At 41.1% G+C, this 22,981-nt stretch overlaps 1 protein-coding gene across 2 annotated transcripts in view; it reads right to left on the minus strand.

Moving 5' to 3' along the window:
- Positions 1 to 8,256: 8,256 nt before the first annotated feature.
- ANKRD29 (ankyrin repeat domain 29) overlaps positions 8,257 to 22,981 on the minus strand; it is a 50,216-nt gene continuing 35,491 nt past the window's right edge. The window contains exons 7-10 of one of the 2 annotated variants that reach the window (XM_063077350.1): positions 19,498 to 19,596; positions 17,491 to 17,586; positions 14,919 to 15,017; positions 8,257 to 10,067 (exon numbers count right to left, since the gene is read on the minus strand). In XM_063077350.1, coding sequence (XP_062933420.1) covers positions 9,984 to 10,067; positions 14,919 to 15,017; positions 17,491 to 17,586; positions 19,498 to 19,596 — 378 coding nt within the window. In that variant the 3' untranslated portion in view covers positions 8,257 to 9,983. Of the gene's footprint in view, positions 10,068 to 14,918; positions 15,018 to 15,901; positions 17,107 to 17,490; positions 17,587 to 19,497; positions 19,597 to 22,981 lie in introns of those variants that run through there. The other variant, XM_063077351.1, reaches the window with a different exon arrangement.

The raw sequence follows: 22,981 nt of genomic DNA on the forward strand, positions 1-22,981 counted from the left end.
TTTGTGTTTTAACAAGCCCTCCAAGTGGTTCCAATGCACAGTCAAGTTCAAGAACCACTGCTGTAATCTTCTACCTAGATCCTGGCTGGTTATTTACCCTTCCAATTTTAGCAAAGTCCTAGTGGGGGTGGGGAGTGGGGGGAGAACTACCTTTACTAAATAATTGACTTGAGTAAAGGCAACTTCAAGCACTTTTCTGGGATGACAGAAATTTTGATGCCCCTACAAATTAGGTCCCCCATTCACCAACACAGTATTAAAAAGATTTAGCTATATTTTTTCTAGTTCTCAAGTCTTTCATACAGCTTCAATTATGCCTAATAGCCTAGGTAATTTATTTATAGACCATCTTTCTAAGAAAAATATTTTGCTGATAAAAGTAATCCTGTTTACGGTAGAAACTTTGAAAATACACAAAAGTTTAGAGATAAGAATAAAAAAAATTAATAATTCCACCCTATTGATAATCTGTGTCACATTATGGTGTATTTTGTACATTTATGAAAATTGTTTTAACATATTTGCGTATGGGTGAGAAGGTGTGATACATTTCCTCACCTGTCTTAAGAGTCAAGGCCAATACTCCTATAACAAAAGTCAGGTTAACAAGGGAAATACATTTATTGAACCAAAGTTTTATGTGACATGGCAGCCTTCAGAACAGAGACCCAAAAGCCCAAGGGAAAATTGTCCATTTTTATGCTTAGATTCAATGAAGAGTGGACAGCTGTGTAGAAATGTGATGGGACAAAAAGGGACTGATCTAATAGTAATTGACTGAGGGAAGAAACCCACAAGCCCTGTGTGTTCAGATTCTTCTCGGTCTTTCTGTGTAGCATTCCTTCCTCCATGGTATAGGGCAGGACGCCTTGTGGAATGAGGGTCTTATGATCTACTTTCAGATAAGGTAGGTGTAGTGGCTTGAATAATGTACCACCAAAACTCACTTAAGCTTGAATTGTGTCCCCAAGACAAAATTCTCCTTAGCTGGCAGATGGAAGAGGAAGACTATAAACACATTCATGGTAATAGTTTTTAATCCATTACAGAATTAATTTAATCCATCTCTTGTTGGACATTTACTTTGTTACTTGTTTTTGGAGGCAATGATGCAATGAACAAACATCCTTGTACCTAAATCTTTGCAATCACATACAAATAGAACTGTTGGAAAATTTTTTATATTGTTGGATCAAAGGAAAGGTATTTAAATTTTGATTATTGTCAAAATGTCCTCCAAAGAGATTGCAGTTTACACTTTGACCAACAGCATGTGGAAGTTCCTTATCCCCCACTCCCTTGCCAATACTTATCTTTACCATTCTTATAGGCGAAAAATGGCATGCGATGAGGCCTGGCTGGTTATTTCAGTTGTAATTCCAGTAGTTTCAGCATGATGCTGATAACACCAAGGCCCAGGGTTCGATCCCTATACCACCCAGCTGCTAAAAAAAGGTGGAAAATGGGGGTGGGGGGGAAAGATGCTTTAATGTATTTTTTAAATTATAAGTGAGATTAAGAATCTTAATATATTTATAAATTTTTTTGTGTTCTTCATTTTTATTAGATTTTCTTTTTCATATTGACTTGTAAAAGCTGTTTATTAAGAAAATTAACCTGTTGATCTAGCATATGTATTGCAGATTCTTTTACTAGTTTATTAGTTTTCAGGATTATAAAAAATTAGTTGATGTTTTCCTCTAAAATTTTAATGATTTCATAAAAACAATGATCCATCTAGAATTATTTTGCTGTAAGGAATGCTGTAAGGATCCAGCTCCTCTACTCCCCCAGAGCTCCAGCAATCACATGAATACTGCTCTTCTTAAGGTCATCATTGTTTGTGTTTTTTTTAATTGAAATATATTGATTATATGTATTTGTCGGGTACAGAGTTGAATATCAGTACATGTCTACAATGTGTGATGATCAAATCAGGGTAGTTAGCATATTCATCATTACAAAACTTAACCCTTTCTTTGTGACTTGGCCTCTTAGTAGCATTCAACACAATTGAGCACACTGTACTCTATAAAACATATTCTTCTTTAAGCTTCGCTCTCCTGGATTCCCTCATTGGCTAAGTATGGAGGATATCTTATCTCCTAGACTAAGGACATGATTTGAGCTGGAAATTCATGTTATTAAAATTCCATTGCAGCAAAATAACTTGATTTCTTCTAAAATAAAGTTTTTTTTTTCTTTTTTCTGTGGCTGATTTGCAGACTTCAAAGTATGCAGGTGATTCAACTGGACAAAGAAAAAAAAAAAACTGCTTAACTGCTGCACAGATTGCAAGCTTACCCAGTTCTTGACTTGAAACCTAAAGTTCAGTAATAGAAAATGAAGACAGAGATGGGCCTTTATGGAAACAGATACAACTGACTTCATCTCCTGCTGAGGCCATTGCACATGGATCAGACATCTTCGTTACTTTTCTTATTTCCTTTACTGTTTTTTCTTCTCTGCCATAAAATATCATAGACTGCGTGGCTGAACAACAGGAATTCATTTTTTACAGTTCTAAAGGCTGGAAAGTCCAAGATCGACATCAGGAATTGATATGGTTCCTGGTGAGAGGTCTCTTTCTGGCTTACAGACAGCTGCCTTCTCCCTGTGTCCTCACATGGCCTTTCCTTGATGCATGCTCTCAGGAAGAGGGAGATCTCTCTCTCTTCTTCTTCTACCAATTCTATTGGACTAAGGCCCTACCCTTATGACCTCATTTAACCTTAATTACCTCCTAAAAGCCTTATCTCCAAATACAATCATATAGTGGGGTTAGGGCTTCAACGTATGAATCTTGAGGGGACACAGTTTGGTCAGGGCTGCATTACAGCTTTTGTGGACCCTTGGAACCTTTGCCTTTGAGGGCCCCTTCCTCCTTCCCCCCCCTAAAAAAACATTTAAGATTATAGTTTTCAACTGTACTGGTATAAAGACAAATATAATCCCAGATAGATTCATTATTATATACTATTATTACATTCATATTTTTCATCTGATTTTAAAAGAAATTAAATTTGAAACATTTTCATGGAAACTTAAAAGTATTGTGAGCCCCAGGCACTGTGCCAACTATGCCTAATGGATAAGTTTGCCCTGTTTTTGCTGCTAATGCTGTAGAATTCCCTGTAGTATTCATAGACATCGTAAGTATTGCTGATAGTCTGCCCCCAAACAGCCCCAGGACCGCAGCTAGGCCGCCTCTAAAAGAACCACCTGTAGATGGAAGGAGGCTGTCCAGTTGAACGCAGGGAACAGGAGTAGGTGACCAGCTCACACTTCTCTTCCTCTGTCGGTCTACAAATTGCCTACACATTTTGGTGAAATATGGAAGACTTTGAGTTAATGCTTCTGCCAACCCCCTAAAAAGGTTCATGTTGAGCATTTTTGAGAACTTCTTTTGGTAACAGACCTTTTTCTTTTTTACTTTTAACTAAGATACACATATATAAAGTGTAGAAAGCTCACATGTACAACTCTATGAGTTTTTACAGATTACACACTTATATTAGTTATCTATTACCACACATCAAGTTACCCCAAAACTTAATGGATTAAAAGAACAAACATTTATTATATCCCAGTTTCTGCCAGTCAGGGATTTGGGTGGTTCTGTGTGATTCTAGCTCAGGGTCTCTCATAAGATTGAGGTCAAGATGTTGGCCCAGGCTATTATCTGAAGTCTTGCCTGGGGCTGGAGGGTTCTGCTTCCAAGATGCCATGGGAAGGAGGCCTCAGTTTCCCTCCACGTGGGCCCCTCTGTAGGCTGTTGAGTGTCTGGTTGGCAGCTGGCTTCCTCCAGAATGGGTGATCCAAGAGAGAGTGAGAGCAAGGCAAAGCCATAATGTCCTTTATGATTTAGTCTCAGATGTGACATGTCACTTCCGCCATATTCTGCTGGTCACACAGACCAGTCCTGATACAGTGTAGGAGGGGACTACATAAGGACAAGAATACCAGAGGGAGGGGAGCACTGGGGGGCCATTGTGGAGGCTGGCTACCACAACGTCCATGTAGCCAACACCCAGAGGGCGGATAGAGAACACTGTTAGCACTCGAGAAGGCTCCTTCCTGCCCTTCCCACTCAATATCATCCCCACCTCTAACCAAGAGGTAGTCAGTATTCTGACTTCTATCACCATAAATTGGTTTTGCCTGTTCTTGAACGTCATGTAAATGGGGCCATACTCTCCACATTGCTTGTAGCCATAGTTCATCCTCTTTCTTTCTTTCTTTCTTTCTTTTTTTTTTTTTTTTTTTTTACTGCTGAGTGGTATTCCATGGTATAAAAACACCATGGCAGACATTTGGATTGTTTTCAGTTTGGGCTTTTATGAATAAAGTTGCCATGGGCATTCAGGTAGGTGTCTTCTATTCAACATATGTACTCAATTCTTTCGAGTTCTGCAATAGACTTTTAAAACTCCATACTTAAGCCAAATTTTATAGACATCTTCTTTTAAAATAGCTTCCAGCTACAACTCATGACTTTAGTGCCAAAGGTTACAACTGACTCAGATACAGGGCGTTGTTGGTCAGACTTACGGTAAAATGTTACTCACCCTTGTAAGGGCGCTCGAGTTGGTGGTTAATCCAGTTACGGGCTGTGGTGTGACTTCCATTCAGATAGGATGCTGTCAGTGTGGGCATAACTTGCCGTTTAGCAGTCAGGGTTTCGGAGTGGCATTCCCTTCCTGGGAGGACTCAGTCGCATGATGCAGCAGTTTCCTCTGCGTAGGGTGGGTTTTGGTCTAATCTTTCCTAAAAGAGACAGTCCAATTGCTGTAAACTGAAGGCTTTCTTCCTAAGATTGTTCTTGAAGCCTTAACTGTGGGAAGTAGGAAAAATAACAGCATTTCCTCATTAAAGATTAGAGGGTTAAAGCCTAGCGAGGCAGGCAAGAACCAAAGGCAGGGTAAGTAATTCTTTCTGCTGACAGAGATAAAGCTGATGGGGCATGAAGGAACTGAACTGAACTAACTTCCTTTAATTGTTAAAACATAACTTCATTCATATTTTGAAATGATCTTAAAGTACTGCTAAAAATAAGGGTAAGGGCACCAGGAAAATATTCTAAAACTTTCCAGTCTCACTAATATATAAATTATGTAACTGAGGGCTGAATATTATCAAAGATCCTAGAGAAAATATCTGTTACTGGTTTACCACATTGTGTTCAGCAGGTTAAGCAAAGTAAAGAGGCAGGCTGGGCTCTCAGCTAGAGGAATGTGAAATTAATTATCCTAATTTTGCCCATAGTATAACTTTTTTTTTTTTTTTTTTTTTTTTAAAGATGACTGGTAAGGGGATCTTAACCCTTGACTTGGTGTCGTCAGCACCACGCTCACCCAGTGAGCTAACCGGCCATCGCTATATGGGATCTGAACCCGGGGCCTTGGTGTTACCAGCACCGCACTCTCCCGAGTGAGCAATGGGCTGGCCCGTATAACTTGTTTTTTTGTTTTTGTTTTCCATATTTTGAAGAACAAGTAAGTACAAGGGCATGAGCTGATGGGGACAGTGATATGGAAAATCAGAACATGGTGTGATCATTCTCTCTCAAAGCCAGTTTTCCTCAGCTTTAAGGTGGGAATAACAGTACCTGTCTTGTAGGATTGTTGTCAGGGTTAAGTGAGAAAATGCATATAAACATTGAGATTATCTATGTACAGTATTTAGCACATAACAATCCCTTAACAAATGTTAGTGGCTGTTTTTATTGTTATTATTATTTATCTACAGACTCCTCGCCTGGTTGCCACCTGTGAAACTCATCCAGTTCCAGCATCAAAACCACATTGGTTATAAAATTAGGAACTCAGCTTCCTACCTCTATAATCTGCAGGTCCACCCCAAAATGCAGGCATCTCTGGTTCCAAGCAGCCTGGTTTTTGGGGATTCTCTTTTCCTCTGCCTAGGTATCTCATTGTAGGTTATTGATGAGACATAGCTTTCTTGTGCTTTCAAAGAATGGATGGAGCAGACAGAAGCTAGAATGGCTATGAAGTCGTCTTCTCCAGATTCCTGGTGTTGCTACTGCAAATATGTTTCCTACACGAAAAGTTCTGCAAAACCACCAGCTATTTCTCAAGAGAAAGCTATTCCAAAGGACTGAAGAGCCAGGAGCATCAGAGACAATAAACATAGAAATTAGGAGTTTTTTATTTTCAGTGTCTTCAGTATCGATACCAAGAATTTATGTTTGAATGAAAACCTTCTGGGATCATTACCAACATTCTTCACAGTAGAAATAATTAAATCGTAGGTCCATTAGTAAAATAAAGCTTAAAGATCTATACAGGATCCAAATATCAATATATTTATCAACGGAGTTGATAGAAATAACTTCTGATTTAAAATAAATGAAAAAGCAGCAAAGGAAAATTGGGTAGTATATTAACTTTATTTTGAATTATAACATGGAATGTGTCATCAAACAAATGAATGTAATGAAAAACTTTTGTAGTTCAATTAAGCATACAATTTGCCTAGGAATTGCTAGTATTAAGTCTTAGGAAGCAAAGCTAACTGAATTGTGAATTAGATGAACATAAAATAAGAATCATCTACATTACATATGTGTAAACTAAAATGCAATTTTTAAAATAACAGACCTTTCATTGTCTTTGGTAAGTAATTAATCATCTTCCCTGCAATGGATAATGTGATCCTTCTAAACTAGACCCCTCTTACCTATACTAGGAAGGCCTCCACTAAACATTGTTAAAGCCACTGGTTTCCTTTTTGTGGCCCTATGTTGGGAAAATAGAATAGTTTGGTCTGGGCCCTTGCCTCGGGTTCAGTTGGGTGTGGTTTTAGCACATCCTTTGTAAGCAAATTTGTGTGTGTGTAGTTAGTATGCATGTGTGCCAATGTATATTTTTAGTTTTGTTGCTATTCTTGTGTTCTTGAGCGAGCGAGTGAGAGAGAGAGAGAGAGAGAGAGAGAGAGAGAGAGAGAGGGAGAGAGAGAGGTAGAGAGGAGTTTTAGTGAAGCAGGCGGGCAGGCGTCTGTCTTGGGCATCTGCCCAGCGCAGCCGTGCTTTCCAACCTCTGGCTTACAAGGACCTTTTGGCCTGTTACCTAGCTCATAGACCTGCGTGAAGGGGTCTGGTGACCCAGTCTGGCATATGTCGGGTCTGGTGACCTAGCCTGGCATATGAACGGTTTGTGACCTAGTCTGTGAATGGGCTTGAGGGGTCTGGGAGCTCAAGACCCAGCCCTGGCTTGGAGGTTGGCCCAGTCGGCAGTCTTACCAGCAGGTAAAAGAGCCCGACAACTGGTGTGGTCGAGTAGCTTTACAATTGGTGTCACAAACAGGGTAAAGAGCGCTACAACTGGCGATGTCAACAGAATTAAAGACATTAGCCTAGCCGTGGCTCCACAATTGGTGTAGTCGGAGCAGGATTAAGAGCATTACACCCTAATATCACTCAAGAATATTATTCACTTAAAATGACCTAATAGGCCAATGACATGTTTTAATGAAAAACATTAAGTTTGTGATTCATCCCATTTTGTCTTTTGAAACTTTATCAGTACCCATAATACTGTTTTGTTTTATATTAGTGATGAGCAATTATTTTTGGCATAAGGGCCCTTATGCTTATTAAACATTTATGTCCTCATTATTTTCCTCTTCCAAATAAATATAGCTTTTTGAAATTCCAGTGGGAGGAAATGTGTATTTGTATAGCTTTGCTGAATAAAAGAATGTCAGTAAGAAAATTGGCATGGCTTTTTAGCTACCAAAATATTTATATCTGCGTGTTTTAGCAACATAGAGTTTTCTAATCTTTTATCCTGAAATTAGATTGCAGGCTTTTTACATAGCTAGTCAGGCTGTAGGCATCTCTGGGGGCTGTGGGTTGCTCCTTACTAATTTTGCTTGTGACATTGATCAAAATAAGTGAATTTCTCTTGCATTAATCACAACAAATTTTAGGAGGATACCTTTTTTTTTTTTTTTTTTTTACAGCTGGCTGGTAAGGGGATCCAAACCCTTGACCTTGGTGTTATCAGTACTGTGTTCTAACCAAGTGAGCTAACTGGCCAGCCTTTAAGAGAATACCTTCTAATTTCAAAAATTCTGTTCTATCATTTACTGACTTAAAGATAATGTTTTTAGTACCACTGCAAGTTGGTTACACAAAAATTCTTTTAGGATTACATTTCCTGTCATTTTAACATGACTTTACATAGAACATTGGCTGGAAACTAAAGCAGAACATGTACAAGAAAACTAAAAACATTTAAGTAACAGAAATATAATCAGTGTTTATTATGGCAAATTACAGAAAGAAGGTTTAATTTTTGTGTGTTGCAATTAGGCACTGACAGGTATTTAGACACCATCGATTATAAAGTGCATTGAATATAAATTTTGATCCCTCTTAAAGGAATAATTCAATAAAATTCAGGTTTCTTTCTTGGAATCAATCAACCCAAGAACATGCATAGATGAACTCTTATTAAATAAATACTAATAACAGTCTTTTATTACTCATACTCCTGCAATAGTAATAGCAACATATTGTACTTGCGTACAGCACATTTTATCCAAGGACCTCAAAATCATCGTATCAAGCAATGCAGTGTTAGAAACTCAAAATTCCACAGCATATCTGGTCTATTTACTTATGGCTAGGGAAACAGATTCCCAACAACAGAACCAAAATAAAAGCTCAACGAGATAAGCCTAAGTTTCTTGTGGTTTGTAATTTTCTGAATTTCCAAATTTGCCACTGGTGTCCTGTAAGAAAATAATGTAAGTGATTCATTTTCAGAAATGACTTATCTGAGAGGGTGTTTTAACTGATTCAGGCCTAGCCCCAAAGTTGTCTGTCTGGTCCAGCCCATTCCTGGAGGGTCTCTGAGCAGACAGAGCTCTCCTTGAGATGGTAATTAGTGATTAGCCCCCATTGTTTTCTTCATTCCCTGGTGTTTCTCCCTTCATAGGGCTTAAGTGGGCTTTTGTTGCTGGCTCATCCTGAGCCCCAAGACAAAGGAATTCCTTGCAAGGGGGTAATAAATTTTAGGCATTGTACAGGAAGATTATGCATCCCATCCTACCCAGCCAATGAGAAAGTGCGGGGAGGGACTTGTGTACTAGGGAATAAATTGCTTGCTATGGTCCTTTTCCATGTGCCTGTCCCATTCACAGACACCCAGACTTGCAAGGTCCTTATTAAAGTCTCACTTCGCTGTATCTTGTGTCTCTGTGTCCATCCTTTGGCATTGGACAGGTGAGGGCATTTCTCGCATGTCCTCACATACCTACAATGTTGACTCTAAGTAAAAATGATTTTTACATGTCAGGAATAAGATGAGGATCAACTAACAAATGCAAAATATGTCTTTTCTATAGTTCAACAGTCCATCTTTGAATAGCACACAGTGGAAAGTCAGAAGTGGCTTTTTAATAACATATGTTTAACATCATTGATTTTTAATAATCGTGGCTATGATCCTTGGGTAGAAGAAAACATTTTACACTGGAATGATACACATATTTATGTAAAATATGATGGATCTATATATTTTAGCATATCTACATCTAACACAAAAGCAAAAGTGCATCTATTCATTGAAGGTCAGCCTTTCAGTCTTTTAAGGGAACAAAGCTTTCTGTCTTCTTGCTTAGTACTAAAAAGCCTATTTATCTTAGAGTTTAACTGAGAGACCCAAGTTAGCATAGTTGAAGATGAATTTCTGTGGGACCCATGAATATCTTCGGCCCCCGTGGAGCTCAGTTACAGGGCAGTGTGAGAAGCCCACAGTAAATAAGGGGAAAGGGTCCCTGAGCCGTTCCGTTTGTGACTCAGTGCACAATGCACAGATCTTCTTTGCAAAGGACCCACAGGGTGGGCATTCTGAGCATTTTTTTGCTTAAATGAGTTTCCAACATTGTTTGAAAAGCAATTTTTCTTTGGACAATGTGGTTAAGGTTTCTATCTTTCCTTCAAATATGGAACTAAGTTAGCTCTTCCTGTGTCCTTCTTTACTTCGGAGGAGATGCAATATACGTTCATTTTTGGTTAGTTCTGCTGGAAGTTCATTGGCCTGAAAGAAGATAAGATGGGCATTAGTGAATTCCCACAATTGGTGTGGCTTTAGGGACTCCAAAGAGGGGCATCTGACCCACATTTTCTCTTTCACTAATGAAAAATCCCCACTGGACTCACGGTTTTATACTAAGGTATTCAAGGCCTTCTTCAAATGTATAATTACATTATTTTCTTATCTTCTTGTAGAGATATTTTTCTGTCCAGCCAGATGCCTTATTAGACTGTGATCTCCTGGAGGGCAGGGTCCAAGTCTCATCAATCATTATACCCTCATTTCCAGCACAATGCCTAGCATGTCTAGTATGTGCCTAATAAATACTGGTCAAGTTAAATCTCATACCTTTTATTGAATTTAATTAGTTTATTATATAAGGTGGTCCGTTCACTAGGGACTCAGGACTCAGGACAGGAATCTTTTGATAAGAAGGCAGAGTTAGGAAACATCCAGAGCATAGAGATACCCAGAGATACCCAGGAAAGAACAGCATCAGTGGCTACAACTTTCCACCTGACTCAGAATCACTGTAAGACCTTTCTCTTCATATTGGTATTGAGACACATTCGTTAAGCATTTAGTGAATCACTTCCTACCATAGGCAATAGGTGTTACGAGGCAGTGGTTTCCAAACTTTTTGGTCTCAGGACTACTTTACACTCTTAAAAATTATTGAGGAGTCTAACAAGCTTTTGTTTTTAACTTATCAGAAATTAAAACTGAGAAAATTTAAAATATATGTTTATAAATTAAAAACAATAAATCCACTACAAGCTAACATAAATAATATACTTGTAAAAAACTAAATTTTCAAAATAAAAATGTTAGTGAGAAGAGTAGCATTGTTGAACAGTTTTGCATATTTCTTAAAATGTGCAGCTTAAGAGAAGACAATCGATTCTCACATCTGCGTCTGCATACAGTCTATTGTGATATGTTTTAGTTGAAGCATATGAAGAAAATTCAGCTTCACATAGATATGTAATTGGAAAAGAGAGGAGTGTTTTAACAGTCTTTTCAAATTGTTGTAGGTATTCCTCTTTGATGCTACACCAATGCGTGACAAGTGATAGTTTCTTAAAGGTTAATTGCGGTGTGTATGATATCTGAAATCACATCAGTGAACTTTTTGTACCCTGTTACATTAGGGTAACAGGACTATCTACTTTATAGGTGCATTATTTGTAACATCATGCACTGCTCATTTGGAAAATATTAGTTCACTGAGTTATGCAGATCCTCCATGTGTTAGCACATCTCATTGTGCAATACCAAAAAGTCACACTCATTAGTATTATTACTGATTCATCAGAAAAGCCTTTTAGTATTGGGAAGCTGTTAAGCTCACAGTGGTGTATTTGGGTCATTCTTTCAAGTACAATGGTATTTCATGAAAAAAGTGCCTGGTTCTCTTTGTAATCCAAACAGCCTCACAGGTGTTTGTCCTTGAGACAATCATTGCACGTCAGGATGCAGCAGAGTGCTCCGTGCATACTTCCCATGTTGTCACACAGAATATTAAAAAGATGGGTAGCAAGGGTTAAGAGTAAATAAAATCAACATTTTTTTACTGCTTTATCAAAGACATTCTTAAAGAAAACTAGTATTTATGTAAAATAATTTACAAAATTTGTAAAATAACCCACAAGGGTTTGTACACTGTTTTGCGAGTACAGTTTGGTGCCACTGCTTTGATGTGTCCTAAGCACCAACAGTTTCCCCACCATTGCTTCTGCACCATGAGAGCAAATGTCAGCCCAGTGGAAAAGGCGGATAACATTTTGGTATTATAAAGAACATTGTTCTGACTTCTTAGACTCCCTGATGGGTCTTGAAGACCCTCAAGGGGTCCATGGATCATGCTCTGAGAACTGTTGTTACTGAAGGTCAAAAGGATGTTCTGGGGAATCAGGGGAGCCATTAAAGGGTAGAAGGGCACAAAGAATGGGGGAGAGGGCTTGGATTCAGATGTTACCTGCTTCACATATTTTTTTTCCTGCAGCCATGCCTGGAACCCAAGCTGCTTTATATGGGACCTTGGTCATAGGTGAAGCCCCTGCAGCTCCCGCCTTCTAGGAAAGATCCTGCTCCCTGACCTCCACCCTCACTTATTGGGAATTATGAGTTTGCCACAAGTGATCTGCTGTACAGCATGTCCTATAGCTGCACCCTAGCCCACCACATGGGATCGTTGATGTTGATGCTGGATGGATCAGAGAGGAAATTGCTATGCTATATCACCATACCAGAGGCCCCTCTATGGGCTCAGAGTCTACTATTAGCTTAGTCCCTGCAGGAACAGACATTGTACAGTATAAGAAAATAATCTAAGTGATTCATTTTCAGAAATGACTTATCTGAGTTGTTTTATTGAGATGGTAATTAGTCTCTGAGTCCATCCTTTGTCATTGGATAGGTGAGGGCATTTCTCACATATAGACCTGATGCCAGGGCCTGCAGAGAAATGCTCCTTGTAACAGACCTAAGCTTCATCCATTCAACAGAATAAACACTCAGGAATAACTGAGCTGTCTGCATCAGTTATTGGTCCACAGTGAGCAGGATGGCAGGTAGCCAGAGGATGCACCACAGTCATGAAGAAGAAGGGAGATAAGAAGCTGTTCCTCTGTCTGCCAGCTTGCTGACTTATCAGCTGCGCTGTGTGACCATGTCTATATCCTCTGCCACTAAAAAAAGCTTTACATCTTCAAAGTGTGTTGTCAAGATTTGTTCCATCACATCACCATTCTGTGTGTCATCCATACAGTTCTAAAAAGCTGGTCTCATTCCTCCTTTCTCTCGATTGGTGCTCACTGAATTTGCAGGTTGCTGAGGTTGTGTGGACTGTTATGGTGCCCAGCCTACCCCTAAATGCTATTTTATTCATATGGAGCAGGACCACAGGTCCATATTAATGATACTACAGCATAAAAGCACTATATTTCTCCACTGTTCCTGGGAGAAGATGTGTTCTGAATGCTCAGATGCGGGTGTTGGGAACACAAGACCCCTGCACCCATGAGGATGGCTATAGAGTGATGAGTGGCTGCTGGAGCCTCTGATTAACCCTCTCCCCAGGCATCTGCCTCAAACCCTGAGAGCAGAAGTCCTAGAACCCCTGGAGCAGAAGAGTGCTTCTGTACTAGCTTAGAAGTTATTCTCCCTGGGAAGCCTTCAACAATATTCTTTACTTCCCTGCTTACAGCTCTTGTCATTCTGTAATGTAATTGCTTGTTTAATTGTCTTTATTCCTCAATAAACTCTGAGCTCCCTGAAAGCAAAACCTATGTGAATCTTATTCACCATTGTATCCCCAGCACACAGCACAGTGCGCTGAATCTAGTACAGGTGCTGACCACAGGTGATCAGTATTTGTTGAATGAGTGAATGAAGACCAAGGATATCCCTTCAAGTCCTGGGTGGTTGCTGGAGTCCCAACACCCTGGCTTCTGGAGTTGCCATTAAAGAGGCTGGCTTTTATGGGGTGGCTAGAGGCCACGTGGGGGCTTCTCTGGCAGCTATTCTCACTAAGGGCTTCTGCAGTATGAGGCTCCAACATGAATGCCCACACATATATTCAAGTAATTTTAGGGAAACTAAAACTGGAAATTACCCATAACCATTACTGCTGATGGTTATTCCATTATTCTAGGAGACACACATGGAGTCACATTTTTCAGTTTCTAAACAAAGGTACTAAATGTTTCCCCCTTGCCTTAATTCAGTACTGGATAGCTCACCAGAAAAGACTGATCTCTTTAGGAAGTCTGTATACAAAGTCTAAAGATAAGATCTAAAGAAAGGCAATTATGATTTCAGCTGGCTTATCACACAGCTGGACCAGCTAATGGAAAACAAATCCAAATACTTTATGTCTCAGGAGAAATAAGCAGAAATGTTATCTTCAAGCAATTCAATGGTAGGAGTAGGGAAATAATACTTCTGTGTGCTAAGTAAAATAAGAAAGTGGCCTTTGGTAAGTTGTTTAATTGGCACTGCTTAATGTTTTCTTTTCAAAATGTCACAAAATGCTATATGTTTTTGTTTTTATTATTAAAAAAGTTAAAACCGTCATAGATGCTTATAAAAATTCAAAGAGTATGGAAGTATAAAGTGAAAGCTGTTTTTCACATCTTCCGCTATTAATAAGCACCAATCCCGTGTCCTCCTGAAGTTGGTAGGTTAGTGTGTTTTCTCAAGACCTTTCCTACACTACTCTCCTCCCCAGCCATCTGTACATGTGACAGCTTAAGCAGAAGTTGAATAGGAGGATGTACAGTGACAGTCATTTTTTTCTATTATTATTGTGCACCTGCCCACCTCCAAGTTTGGGCTAATTGTGAACTAAGGATTTAGAACAACAACAACAACAAAATGGGTTGGTTTTGTAACAATGGCATGTACTCCTATTAACAACCTAAAGGCAACATTTTCCCAATGTAGTCACCAAACATAGCACAAGCAATTCTCAGGACATAAACATCCAACTTATGGGGATGGTGATAAACTACCACAACTTTGACATTTTTAGGGCACATCTTTGCTGATAGAACAACACTTGCTCTTCATAATGACTGCCCTCCCCCCACCCCCATCCCTACCAGGAGGCTGCACCATTTTTAACTGGAAACCCTATATTAATCCTACAGGGTTTTTAGAACAATTCCCTGGGTCCAAGTGCACTGCTCACTGATAGCATACTAATAGCAACCTTGCATGCCCTTACTATGCATAAACATGAAGATTGTGACTGAAGCCAGAAAGATGTTTATGCTGACTCAGGAGGACTCAGTCTTACCTCTGTGCACAGGAGCCCAGTGCAGTTAAAAGATGGGTTAAGTGAGTAGTTACCTTGTTTCTCAGGGTTGGGTCTGCTCCTGCTTCCAGAAGCAGCGCAACTGTTTTAATATTTCCGCTGAGCACGGCTGCATGGAGTGCTGATGTCCCATTCTAAGAGAAAATGACAGTGTGTGTCAGGAGAGAGCTCACAGCCACCAGCACTTACCTTGGCTTTCATCATAAACCATCTGAGTGGGGAGACATTACCATCTGTAATGTCAGCCTTGCTCTTCCTCATCCTCCCTCATCCTTTTCAAAGTCTCACCAGCACCTATTATAGAGTCCTCAGATATGCAGCCAATCATCCATATAAATATTGCCAATGTTGTTTTGCAGGTGAAACAAGGAATCTGGCCCAGTGTGCATACACATGACTTCATGGTCATTCAGTTTTATAGACTTCAGGACTTGCCGCAGAAAAAACAACAATGCTTTGTCAAACATTTTTTTTTCTTCAAGGAAAACATATAGTCTTTGTGCTTTTGGTGAGCCACTCCCAGCAAGGCTGGAGGAACGGCTCCTAGCCCATGGGTCAACCTATTAGCTCAGCTTCAGACTCTGCTCACTCAGGCAGGCAGGAGAGGGCTGTGGAGTGACAGGGCTTAAGAAGAAGAGCATGTGGGTGAGCTGGAGCATTTCTGAGCACAGAAAGGCCTAGTAGATGGGTTGCCGATGTTTTATGAAATTTACTGCAAATATTTACTGAAATAAGGAAGAAGTTACATGCAGCATACAGCTGGATCTGGGAGGGGAGAGGATCTATGGGTAGCAATTTAAGAACAATAGGCAGTCATATGACCTTGGTACTAGATGATACATACGTTTATAATTAGTACTTCAGTGCAAGCTTTGTTTCCTAATTAACTACTAGTAATAAAAACCACTCTGGTTTTATGAGTAAAATTACCCAGAGATAAATTCCAGCAAAGTAGCATTTTTCTGTGGTTGCTTTTATTTTTATTTATTTACTTAAATGAAACATACTGATTGCACATTTTTATGGGGAACAGAGTTATATTTCAATACACGTATACAATGTGAAGTGATCAAATCAGGGCAGTTGGTTGCTTTTATAATATGTATGATAATTCCCTAATCTGGTAACATTTCACTTGTCTAAATCTTAACCAACCTATCAATTTCACACATTAGCAACATGACTAAGAATAAAAAATGGAGCCAAAAAAGAGCTGTTTGAAATGAGACTAGATATTGCAAAGTCCATTTCTGAAGCTCGTTCCTTTTATTCACAGAGTTCGCTTTCATAGATGGTTTATTCTTACTTTATAAACAATTTTAACAAGTGCAGCTTCCTGGCTTCCAAGCTCATGGACGATTAGAAGTTGCTCATTAGGACAGGGGAGAGGGGCCAATACACTGACAACAGCGCTCTGCATGAGCTGACAGCAAGAATGGAGCCTAAAAATACAAAGAGCAGGCACAGCATCCAAAAAGCCTCTGGGGTCACTCAAGGGCAAGATTTTACATTGATAAACCCCGAGGGCATAGCTCTAAAGCTGCTAAGCCACTGTGCCAATTTAGAACAGATTTGGTATCCTCGACTTAAGAAACCAGGAGTGTGTATACTAGGGGTCATCAAAGTACGGCCTGTGGGTCAAATCCAGCCTGTCTCTATATGTCCTGCAAGCTAAGAGTTGTCTATGCAATTTTAAACGATAAAAAAAGTTTTAAAGAAGAATATTTATAACGTGAAAATATGAAATTCCATAAATATAATGTCCATAAATAAAGTTTTATGGAAATGCAGCCACTTTTTTTTTTTTTAATACTTTTTATGGTGCTCTTGTGCTACCATGACAGAGTTGAGCAGTCGCAACAGAGACCCTATGGCCTGCAAAGCCTAAAATTTTTACTATCTAGCCCTTACAGAAAAAGTTTGCTGACCCCTGGTATATACTATAATTTAGAAATATTTAAATCCAAAATGATTAAAACTTAAGAGTTTCAGGGCTCTGTTTCCTGGAAGACCTAGTCTCCAGAAGGACATATTTTTTGAGGCTTCCAACTATTTGAGGTTTATTTCATTTCACCGAAGGTAACAAAGCAGAGTGGTTCTTCACTCAAGATAATGAAGAGAAGGAACGTATGTGTCTGTTCTTCCTTGATTTCAAAAATCCTCCAAATGGTATCAATATAGTTTGCTTTCCAATTTAGCGACTTCATTACTACTATTTTTTTCCTGTGGGTAAGGGATGCAAAGAACAATTATGATTTGTAACAATGAATATGCTAATAATATTGATTTGATCACAGCTTGTATACAAATAATGATAGCCAACACTGTACCCCCAAAATATGTACAGTCAATTATGCTTCAATTAAAAAAATAATTTTTTTATTTTCTGGAAAACAAGGCAGTGACAGACTCCAGTTGACTCTTTTAACCACTTTTTCATTTCTACCTATGCCCTTGGATTGCCAGCATCAAGAAGCTGTAGGTGTGTTCTTTCAAGAATACAATTAACCAGGCTAATTATACCCAAATTCTACTACAGTCCCCAAGTATGGAATTATTTCCTAACCGCTCTTTTACAGATTGGTAAAATTTTTCTTTACATCTTACCTTCAAAATACCAAGAGTGGGTGAGAATTTAAGTAATTCCTCTATAACAGCATTATATCCTTTGTTGGCTGCTTTCAATAACGCTGTTGTCCCGTCCTTAACAGAGAAAAGAAAATAAAAGTTGATTATTAAAATATGTCTGTGCTGGCTAAGATATAAATGTCAGTTGAGAACTGGGAGTACAATTGTCAGAAACAGGCAAAATGTGTGTAGTGGATTATGTCCCCCCCAAACTCATTGAAGCTTGAATTGTTTCTCCCAAGTTTTATGTATTAGAAACTTAGCCCCCACTGTGACTGTTAACAGGGTGGGAAATCCTGTTATGGTAATTGCAAGGTGGAGCCCTGAAGATGTGGTAGGACTGTGCAGTAGTGAATGGATTAAAAATGGTGGTCTGGGTGTGGTTCTGAGGGTTTTAAAAGAAGAGAAGAGTCTGTCTCTGCTCTCTCTGCTTCCACCATCTGCAATGAGACCCCTGGGTCACTGTTGCCACCACCAGACGTACTTTGGACTTTCCAGCCTCAGAAACTGTGAGCAATAAATTTTGTTTTCTTTATAAATCACCCAGTTTCAAGTATTTTGTTATAAGCAACAGGAACAGACTAATACAATGTGTGAACTAAGCACAGATCAGCAATGTCTCAATCCCGGAGAATTTTAGAACATATTAAGCAGTTAAATTCTGCATAAAGAATAACAGATAAAATATGTGATTGTTTATATTACCTTAGAACCCTGCCATTTGGGAATTCATACTCTTCTGGTCCCTTAGAACACTGAGTAAATAGACATGAGGAATTTCAAGAGCCTATTTTTAGGGCATTGATGGACCAAAGAGGCATTCTCTGCTATTCATGACTTAGCAAAAATTAACTGTTTTTAGTGAGTTAAATTATTATTTTGAGCTGTATTTACTGTTCTGAAAATTCCTACAACCTTGCCCCATGCCCTAGGTATCTATTTGCCTGTTTTTGTGGGGGGAGTGGCCAGGGGAGATAGACTGAAATTTGTTTTAAAACAATGCAAGGACAAATTCAAAAATTAATATTCTGCTTCTGTCATTCTTTGGCCCAAGAAGAAAATTTCCAAATTCCCCTTTTCTCCTGCCTTAACATATCGATAGCCATGTTTGGAGGACTTAGCCCACAGAGTTTTGTGGTTCAGGAATTCACCCTGCCATTAGGTTTTATCTGGAATCGGGAAGAAGGAAGTTGGGATTAGGGGATTTTTCTTTTCTGGCTTCAGAGACTGTGGGAAGAAGGAACATAAAGTGGGAGAAAGGACAGGGAAGTGGTCAGGAACGTGTCTTCTAATTTCCCTTTTCTGGGCCTAGACTTGGAGAGAGGAAGGTGGATCACATAAGCCAGGGTAATATAAGGGCGAAGAGGGCAGACAGCAAGGCTCAGAGAGCAAGCAGCATACAGTGGTCAGACAGCTCTCTCCAAGTCGCCTTTAGTTCCAATGGGACAAAGGGCCTGCTGTGGGGTGCACCTAGGCAGAATTAGGTGACACCAGCAGAGGCTAAGTGGAGACAATGGGCCGACAGTGAGGTGCAAGGGTCTGCAGCTCCAGAAAGCAGGGGGGAGGCCGAGCCAGCGGGGGAGGGGACTGTGGCACTGCTTGACCCACACCACACACCCACACCACCCCAGCCGCACTGCGGCCCAGGGGCCAGCGGGGGCGCAGCACCAGCTAGGGACGCCCCCCTCCCCGGCCCCTCGCCCCGGAAAGCCTGAGGCCCGGGTCCCCTACTGCCGCCAGGCCTGAGGCTGACCACCCTCGGCTGTTCGTCCAGAGGTGCTCTCTGGGGCAGGAGGAGAGGGACCCAGCAGCATCCGCAAAGTTTGATAGGATCTGACTTTGACTTTGTTTCCCTGCTACAGAGCAGGTGGAGGTTGGGAGGAAACCCAGATGAGCCGCAGGCTAAGTAAGGACCCGGTCTTCCGTGCACCGTGAGCGGCGTCGGCCGGGCGGCTCGCTCGGTGGCCGCGGCGTCCCCGCACTCACGTTCCGCGCGGCGTCGCGGTCGGCTCCGCGCAGCAGCATCACCCGCACCACCTCGCTGTGGCCCATCTGGGACGCGATCCACAGCGGCGCCGTCCCGTCCTGCGGAGAGAAGAGGCACGCTCGCACCCGCCGCGACACGGGACGTCCCCACTGAACACCACGTGTCTGCGGCTGATTCACACACCCAGGAGGTCTCGAGAAAAGAGGGTGTTTTTAACCCACTGACACGCACTGGCATTTGGCGGTGCCCGGACCACTTTCGTAGCCGACAGTCAATTTCTGGCTTGTGAAAAGTGCCATTCTGCGGCCGGCTCTTTTCCCAGGGTGTGGTACGGACGCCGGGGCAGCTCAGGGGAGCAGCTGCGCTGCACAGCACCGCAGAACCAGACTCCACAGCCCAGAGCGGAGAGGCCGGCCTGCTCTATTCCCCCTGGACTCTGGCCATTTCTGTCCTTTCCTGGTGGGTCGCACTCACGTTAACGCTCACACGACACACCGTGCTTCGTGTACAGCCCGGCATTCCCACAGAACAGTGGGCAGTTTCCTCCGAGGCCTCCTACTCGTTTATTCTAGTGTTCAAAATCCCCCACAGCCACATCATTTTTTTAGGGAGCTTATTTTTATGGGGAATGTGATGTTGTGTCTTCTTGGAGGTGATGCACATTAGTTATAGCAAGACATTCTTGGTAATATTTCCTGCATATCTTTCCCCAGCATCTCTGTTGCCATGAACACTAGGCCATAAGGCTGCGATGTACTGCTCCAGAGAGGAAAAGGTAAAATATCCAAGGGACCGAGAAGGATTTGACGGTAGGGTGGTTCCTGCCTGATGGAATGGAAAATGGAAAACCTTTCCAGTGTGGAAAGGAGGAGCTAGAGAGGGGTGGGAAGGGGCAGAGGTCAGAAGTAGTTGTACATGTTGTCCTACCCCTCTGGGTTGAATCTGGGCGTGGGCGGGGTGGGGAGGTAAGCCAGGGGTGGTGGAAACACCCAGATAAATTATGGGGAAGGATTTTCTCCCTTTCTTAAGATGAAGCCCAGGAAAACTGTAAGCTCCTTAGAGAAACTCTGCTCTTATCTGGTGCCTGAGAAATGGAAGACAAATGCCCATGGGAGTTGTCTGGGCCAACAGACCTGAGACATCCCCCAATCCACTGGCATCTGGGCATCGAAGAGTCCCCTCCTAACTCTGGGAAATCAGAAGTGTTAGGGCAGTGTACCCTGAAGTAAGCCTGAGGTTGGGAGGTTGGGAGGACAAGGACATAGAGAGTCATGACTTCATGAGCAGAAACTATGGTGGAGCCAGCATCATGGTGGGAAAAGCTGCATCTCTGGGATACCAGTGCAGGCTGCTTCGGGACCAGAGAAGCTAGCACGAGAGCCAGAAATGAGTGTCCACACCGCTGTCCCAATGCCATGGTGACAGCCTGACCCCTGAGAACTTAGGTCATTTTGAAGAGAAGGCCAGGAGGAGGGAGCAGGGTCCAGATTGGGCTAAATTTAATCTTTGAGGTAATTACGGTATTATTGTGGCCCCAAGGGACTGGTTTAGCCAGATAATACTGAATTACCCATCAGTGGGAATGTGAGCTGAAAAGCAAGAGGATTCAGTTATAGAATACAAAGTGACATTTTCTGCAGTAGTGTGTAATCTCAACCCCAGCCTACTAGCCAAAGCAGACACAGGATTATTGCCCATTGCTGTCCTGACAAAGGGACAGAGGATGGAGATGTCTGAGTGGGGTGGTAAACGATGGCAAAGCAGGAGCCCAGGAGGATCTGGGGGTGCAGAGGGGCAGTCAGAGGGTGTTGGCACTTCTTGTCTTGGGAGAGCTGGGGGAAGAGGTGCTGAGACAAAGGATGGAGGAAGCTGAAAACACTTCTACTTACTTCGTGCTTTTTCTAGGGGCCTCTTGGCAATATTGTTGAATTTGAATATTACTTATCATTAGCAATGATAAATAATACCTTAATTTGTACTTTAGTTTACAAAACACTTTCACATTCTTTATTTGATTCTCCCAATTCAGGATTTAATCATTCATTCATTCATTCAAGCAACTGTCAATTAAGTGTCTTCTAAGTCTCAGGAGTTCTAAAAACTAGAAGTGGAAAAGAAACATGGAAATTTCAGTATAACTGCAGTGCTGCAAAAAAGTGCAGACAGAAATGCACAAAGTGCACCAGGGAAGGGTCCCCTTACTGTGTGGGAGGTTACAGGGTCAGCTTCACAGATGGGGAAGCAGCTGAGCTGGGTCTTGAAGGAGTACCAGAATTTTGCCAGGTAGGTGAGAGGAGATCAGTCATTCCGGGTAGAAGGAAGAGCAGTCACATTCACAGTGGTTTGGACAGGCATGGCCCTTTTGGGCAGGACAGGAAATCCAGCTCCTGTTGCAAAAGGGGTGTATGGGACCCTGGGAGGCAGGAGAGTGAGTCTGGGCTCCGGAAGGCCTCGAATATTGCCAGGTTCTCTGGAACTCAGGTGCTGGCACCCTGCTCCCTCCTTGCCTGCTCTGGCTCCATTCTGTTGTTTGTGGGTCTCACCACCAGAGGGCAGGCAGAGAAAGGCAGCCAGCGGCAAAAAGGACAGCGCGCTGCCCGTTCGTGTGCTTTTCAAGGGCTTGTACTAATTGACAGTAAGTAATATGTGGAAAAGCGCTGAGAGGTGCTATATTGGAAACAATTATTAATATGATCAATTTAGATAACACTCGAATCTATCACCTTAATTGAAATATTCATGGGAGAGGGAAAAAGCAGTCACCCCTTTCTGGTTTTGAGGCCTTAGGCAGATCACTGTCAGCCTGAGTGTCCACTTCTGCAACAGTATTAGCTTCAGAGATATTAGAGTGTGAAAACATGTAGAGGTGGTGAGCACGAGGATTAGCTAACAGATGCTTAGAAGATGTTAATTGAATGTATTATTGTTCATGAAAAACAGTAAGCACCTTAATTTGTACCTTTGTTCACAAAGCACTTCATATGCTTGCTTTAATTTGATACTCCCAGTGACCCTGTGAAATAATTGACTGGTAAGTAGGTAGGAATGACTGGTAAAATTTGGTGGGTCACTTGGGTATTTCATTACTCATGATAACTTCTCCAAATCTGATATTTGAACCCAGGGAGTTGAACGTGGGCTAGAGCATTATTGTCAATTATTTATCAGTTGATTACCCAGTTTGTGAACAGGAGAGGTTTTCCTCTTTTTCTATACACCTCAATTTGTTTTCTTTTTTCCTTCTATTGAAATGATTAGAGCCCTTATTTTCATAAAGAAAATGATGGAAATGAAGTCAATTTAGCTCCTTTTCTGTAGAGTTTTACAGAAAATTAGAATAGAAACATTTAAAAATATTTAAATAAGGTTTTGAATACTTCCTGACAAAAATATGTAGTTTTAAAATGTTTCATCAAATAAGTCACCATGAAGTGGAAGTTAGAACCTCTACAGCACTTTTTTAAGAAAGGAGACAGAACATTT

The sequence above is a fragment of the Cynocephalus volans genome, chromosome 13, assembly GCF_027409185.1.
Source record: "Cynocephalus volans isolate mCynVol1 chromosome 13, mCynVol1.pri, whole genome shotgun sequence".
In the NCBI taxonomy this organism is placed as follows: Eukaryota; Metazoa; Chordata; class Mammalia; order Dermoptera; family Cynocephalidae; genus Cynocephalus; species Cynocephalus volans.